At 48.6% G+C, this 6,464-nt stretch overlaps 1 protein-coding gene across 1 annotated transcript; it reads right to left on the reverse strand.

Annotated features, from left to right (window-relative positions):
• Positions 1-1,833: 1,833 nt before the first annotated feature.
• On the reverse strand, positions 1,834-6,464 carry MCHR1 (melanin concentrating hormone receptor 1; the record flags this gene model as incomplete). Its single annotated transcript, XM_080356265.1, has 2 exons — positions 1,834-2,882; positions 6,407-6,464. The coding sequence occupies 2 exons, from the start codon at positions 6,462-6,464 to the stop codon at positions 1,834-1,836; spliced, it is 1,107 nt and encodes a 368-aa protein (XP_080212391.1).

Consider the following 6,464-nt stretch of genomic DNA (forward strand, 5'->3'; position numbering starts at 1 on the left):
TTATGGGAGAAAGGGAGCACAATAGCTTCCTGTGTCCCGAGAGCAAGTCTGGCTTGGCACAGCACACATTGTCCTCGACCTTTGCTCCGGAGCACTTTGGGGGAAGTACTGACCAAAGAGCAAATCAGCTCCGTGAAAACCAGCACAGGTGAAAATTCCTAGCAGTTAAAATGTCATAAAGCTTGAAAGCTCCACTTTTATCTGTCTGGCTTTATTGCCCAGGGGTGAAAAATTTATAAGATACTGTACAGTCAGGGTGTGGATGTGCTGCTGCAGTGGGTGCCGGTTGACAGAGCCTGGAATGAAAATACAGAGACCCCGCTATGCGGGTTGTTCGGTGACTCAAAAAGCAACGCGCTGTGTCTGATGTTGCTGGAAGTGCCGGTGTTGTGCACTGGCCTGCTCTGATCGCTGGAGGTGAGTCAATGTTCTCTGCAGGGTGAAGACTCGGGTGTTGGCTGTGCCTAAAACCACCGTGAGTGTGCGTGGGGGTGCGTTGGGTGCAGCTGTTAGTGTGTGTGGCTTTGGTGTTCCTGTGTAAGCGGGACAGTTTTGCTGTGTGAGGGTGAATTTCTGTTCTGGGTGTACTGTGGGTGGCTGGTGGCACGAAACCATAAGCGTGGTAACAAATTTTGTGCTATCTGATGTTTTTAATTCTTCATTATATTAAACCCATCTACAGTAACCAGTTCCTTCATGTTTGACATAACGTTGAACAATGCCTGCACGGTCCCCTGGGCAGGCTATCAGTGTAATCCCCCCCGTTTAGCTGATCCGTGCTGTCTTTATGTAATGAGCCAAGTTGTTTCCTAATCTGTGACCGTTAAAGCTGCATTTACAAATCAGACATTTAATTTTCCTTCTTTTAACTTTGTAAAGCGTTTGTTATTCTGAGAAAGCTGCATAAGCAACTCCGTTTCCCCTGAGCTGCCTTTTCACATCTTCTCGCTCCACAGATCTATGCACATTGTGGTTTTTAGTGGTGTTTAAAACCCTCTTCCTGGGGTTGCCTGATGGCCATGCAGACTGTGAGGCACAAGAGCAGCATGAGCAACTAGCAGTGCAAAAATCGGCTCATTGGCATCAAAAGCCACGAAGCTGGTGTTAGCAGCAGTAGTTTTGATAATCGTTTGCAGTCCCTTGAAGCAGTACAATTGTTATCTGCCTGATTTTGCTTGAAATGTTTAGGATTAGCATGAAAATCAGCCAGTTCTTGAAAAGAGCTTGGTTGCCAAACAATGCAGCCCACTGGAGGCAGATGTGGCTGGACCAAAAGGCCAAGTGGCAGACCTAGGTGAGACTTCTGGCCCCAAGACCTCTCTCTGCTGTTTGCTTCTAGGATGTGAGCACAACCATCAAAGTTTTCAGGTCAGATTTCTTACCAAAAAGAAGTATATGACATTGTGTTTCAAACGTTCAAGTTTTGAATGAAGGAGCTATGTATTGGCGTGCTGCTTGGGAATCCTGGTCAGGCCAAGAGGCGGGGAATCACTGGGCAGTGTTGTTGGTGGAGGTTTCACTCTTCCAGGGTGAATGTTCCCCCTTGAAATCCTCTTTCTGTCTTTTCTCTCTTTTCCATCCATTCCGTTTGGGGGTCCAGTGTCTTGTGTGACAAAGTCCTCCTGTGCAGGAGTGGAAAGAAGCAGCAGTATGCAGCATCTCACAGGCCAGGGGCAGTGTAGGAGCAGAGCCCTGCAATGAAAAGGGAGGCACCTGGACGCCTGCAGGTGGAAGCTTGTAGTTCACACGCTTCATCAAGAGTTGCCTGAAGCTGCTGCTTCTCCATGAACTTACAGACCTGAAGGCTTTCTGCTGTGGTCACTTTGGAGTGCCCTAGTGAACAGCCACAGTCACGGGCAGTGAACGTGGGGAAAAGTCATCCAGAAACTGAGTCTGCTGGGTGGATTCTGGTGCTAGTTTCAGACATACGCTGGCCTCTGTCATGCTGTTGTTGTTGACAGAGCTGCTGTTGCGACATGGCTCTTTTGCGGGGCGGATGGCCACTAAGAACTGGCGCTTGAAGGTCTCGCTGAGGGCAATGTAGAGGAAGGGGTTGAGGCAACTGTTGGCATAGCCCAAGCTAATGGCAAAGTTGTAGGCATAAAAGAAGGCCATGGATGGTGTGTCGATGCCGAGGTGAACCAGCTGGAGGATGTAGAAGGGAGCCCAACAAATGAAAAAGGCGGAGCAGATGGCAACTGCCATGCGGGTGACTTTCTTTGTACGTACTCGGAGGCTCCTTTGGGGCAATGGGACCACAGTGGTGGCCATGTGCTGGAGGATCTTAAAATAGACCACACAGATCACAATCAATGGCAGAGCAAATGCCAGCATGAACTGATAGAGAGTGAACCAGTAGATATCAGTTTCTGGGTTGGGAAGCAAGAGAGCACAGCGGACGGTTCCATCCTCTAGAGGCATAAGACCTGCGTACATCCACACGGGAATGATGGTCAGGAAGGAGAGGAGCCACACCAAGCAGATAACTAGAGCTGCAACACATGGGGTCCGGACATAGGTAGATTTTAGAGGGTAGACAGTTGCCAGGTAACGGTCCAGTGTCATCACTGTAAGGATGTTGGTGCTGGTGATCTGGCTGTTCGTGTCCAGGGCGGTAATGATAGTGCATAGGGGAGCTCCAAAGTACCATGAGCCATTGCCTAGGAGCTGGTGGATGAGAAAGGGCATACCCAAGAGGAAAAGGAGATCCACAATGGAGAGGTTGAAGATGAAAATGTCAGGCACAGTCTGTTTGCATCTCAGCTTCTTCTTCTTGATGATAGTGTAGATGACAATGAGGTTCCCCACAATGCCCAAGAAACAGATGATGCTGAAGAGGCTGGGCATGATCACGTTGGTGTATGGTGCTGGCTTCTCTGCTGCTGCCAAAACAAACCAAAGCAGTGAGTGCAACCCAGAGGCAACCCCTTTACACCTCTGTGTGCCTGCCCTGTCCTGCAGCTGGATCCCCCTCAAAGATGTAGCTTGGAATGATGTTTAAGACCCCCTGCAGCACTTGGAGAGGCTTAGCTGGGGCTTTGACACTTCCTTCTCTGGCATTCAGTGTGTGCAGCACGCCATCCAAATCTGACCATGTGCAGGCATCTTTCCTCAGCTCCTCTGATGTACTTCTGTCCTGCTCTGAAAGTCCCCAGCTCTTTTTTGGGTGACTAACATCAGACTGGTGTGCCTCTGTACTCACCAGTGTCTGACAGAGTTGATCATAACTTGTATTCTGGGAGTGCTGGGTGTCCAGCCATTTTTGAGAGGAGTGGGTAAGGCAGCTGGTGCTTTGCACATGGAAGAAGTGAAGCCTCTATGTGGGTGCTGAAATCCAGATATAGTCAATGCTCAAGCTGTTGTCAGAAAGCTTCAGCTCATCTGTTGGTTGGTTTTATCAATTGTACAGCATGAGGCACAGTTCATTGGCCTTGCAGGCAGATAACTAATGCTTATCTATCTTATCTAACTAATGCTATCTCTTATTGTGAGATGTGGGACTGTACCCTGGCTGTGTCCTAGCCCTGTTGTCAGGATCAGACCAGAGCACACGCTCCTTTCCATGTTCCTTCTGTGCCCTCTCCCTTTCTCTGGTTTATTTTCTCAAAAGAAATCCAGGTGTGTGGCCAGACAGGGATTTGGGAATCTGCTTGAGTTGCCTTTCTACAGGGAATGCCCTAGTTATACAAGGAGAAAAACATGGCCTAAAGATGCTCTCTCAGAGTTCTGGGTGTAGGTGGATTTCCAGGGCAAAATTCTTGCCTGATAACACTTAGCTCATCAACACTGATGCTTGACTGTTGCTCTTTGTGGGGGGAGGCCCAACCATAATCTAATTCATATTTGCCTTTTTCTTAATCTGGGTTTAAAATGACATTTTGAAGCCATAAAGCCTCAGTGCCAAGCAACAGGGATTTCTGCTCTTGGGCACAGAAGGTGGTGTCTGATGCACTGGTTGTGGTGCTCTCTGTTCTGCAAGACTGCCATGTGTGGTGTGTGATGGAGTCTGAAATCACACTTCTCAGCTGAGGCAAATCTCACTACTCCTCTCCTATGGGACTTTTTTTTTTCCTAGAGGAAGGCTTTGTGTGAGTTATTTGTGTGGCTGTTTCAAAGACAGGTGTGACAGCTCTGAAGCCTAAACTGCATGTGTCTTTAATTGAATTGCAGATGAGTCAATGTGGTGCTTGTTAGAAGTGCTTTCAATTGCTCTGCTATTCCATCTCCTTAGCAGCCTACACCTGCAGGAGAAGTGGGGAAGTCTCCTCCAACAGAACCTAGGGAAATGTTGACAATGAGATGAGATGAAATAACAGATACTCCTAAGGTGCTGCCTCTGCCAAAGTGGTGTCTGTTTGCTGAGGTGGTATTTGCTGACTTTGACCTCCAGAATTTTTGAGCACAAGCTTCTCCAGATTTACTCTAGTGTGACAGAGCAGTTTGACTGGGTTGGCAAGATAACTGAGGCTACACCACTGGCCTGGGTTGTGGCTGGAAAAGTGTGTACAAGAACAACTGTGTGTAGTATTTCAGTGTTGTTAGAAGTGGGACATGATGACCTGCCACTGCCTCAGTCCTTCTGGCATTAAGAAGTAGCCTGCTTAGGCATAAGCAAGGCCAAGGTCAGAATCCAGTATGCCACACCATTTTATCTGAAAACCTCTATGTAGGTGACAGAAAGCAGCCAATGAGGCACAGGAGGACTGGCAGGGGCCTGAAAGTAAAGGCCAGGCTTGGTCGATAAGACAAAAAAGCCTGGACTAGGCTGTTCATGGAGGTTTAAATAGTCCCTTTTCCTCCTGGCTGCTCATTAATGCAAGGAAATGCCCCAAGTTACATGACTTTTGGTAGATAACACAGTCATCAGCATCCTATTGAGACCTGGTAGTTAATCTTCAGCATCCAGCCTGTGCTTCCCATGAACATCCAAACAGATCTCACACCTCCTCAATGCTTGGAGGCTGCAGACTAGAAATTGGAAGAAAACTACAGTGGTCTTGGTGTTCTGCGTGTAGCCATTATGAGTTCTGCTCTCCTCTCTTTTAACCCCAAATTTTATTGTGAATGTTGAGGAAATGGATTGTATGAGTGAAACATAAAAGTCACTTGGTTAGCTGGAAACTGGGACAAAATGTCTTTTTCCTGTGGTATAATCAATACAGTGCTCAGGGTGATCCTGTAACATTTGTAATGAGCTCAGCTGGCCTTAAAGCAGAATGTGTGCAAGCCTAAAGGCTTTGTGTGAAAGGCAGGTTGTCTAGTGCTGTAGCATCTTTCCTCCTGTGGGTGTTTGTCCAAACAGGACTTCCAAGTGTTACTAGCTAGAAGCTAGTGTGAAGCTACAGTCATATGTGTATTATAGGCTGGTGTCAAAAGAGCGTGACTATCAACTACTCAAAAGTTATCATCTTGAGATATGGCTGAATCTGCATTTTCAGTGCTGCTTCTGTGCATGTCCAAGTGGCTGTATTTTGTTTACTGAAACAGCTACTTCAGGCATTGATTTGTCCTTGCCTGTAGATCTGTGGCTGCCCTGATACTCTTTCTGAAAGTCCCCAAGTGGGATTGCACTATGTGAACTGAATGACGACTGGCCTCATTTTTTTTCTTTCTCTAAGGTGATTGTTGTCCCCAGCCATGCCCAGATATATAAAAAACTACTTCTTTACTGCATTTCAGAAGGAACCACATAAAGTACACTTTCAGTTACAAAAGACATGTTAGTGGAGAAGGTAGTTAAAGGCCACATATAAAACATCTTCTGTTGAAGAGTTTCACCTATTTGCACCATTGAGAACTAGCCTGCCTGACCCTAAACCTTTGATTTTTGGGAACAGCAGTAACGTGGAGAAAATATACTACTGAGGATTTCTGCTTCCCTCTCCATTGGTGTCTTGAGTTCTGTTTCTTGTTCCTCAATCTGTTCAGCTGGTCTAGTAAGACCAACAGGCTGTTAGAGTTATTACTGCCTCTCAACCAAAAGGAGATGATGAATCGCTTCAAGCCACTGGAGCCAGGGATGGTTTATACTGGGGCTTCATCTTGGTGCTGTGTGGTGTCCCGGGAGGGTGGGCTTGGGCCCGGAGCCCCTCCGCAGCCCCCGGGGGGTCAGTCCCGTCCCGCCCGCTCGGGCCCGGAGCTGTCCGCCCTCGGGTGCTGAAGGCGGCTCACCCTGGCGGGCACCCCGGGGATGTGTGTGGGGTTTCTGTGCCCCTTCTCTCATCCTCATGCACTTCATAGGGTCCCGGTCGGTCCCTCAGCTCCGCCGGGCTCAGCACGGCAGAGCAGCGCAAGAGTCATGTGCAGCCGGACTGTTCCCCACAAAGCTCCCCGCACCCTCGGCCCGGCTCCAGCGTCGCGCCCCCGCCGGACAGGTGCATGTCCGCCCCGCGCAGCCCCTGCTCACCTGAGCCGTTCCGAGCCTCCGCCGCGGAGAAGTTACGGGAGGAGTTAGCGGGAGCCAT

The sequence above is a fragment of the Nesoenas mayeri genome (genome assembly GCF_963082525.1).
Source record: "Nesoenas mayeri genome assembly, chromosome: 19".
Taxonomy (NCBI): domain Eukaryota; kingdom Metazoa; phylum Chordata; class Aves; order Columbiformes; family Columbidae; genus Nesoenas; species Nesoenas mayeri.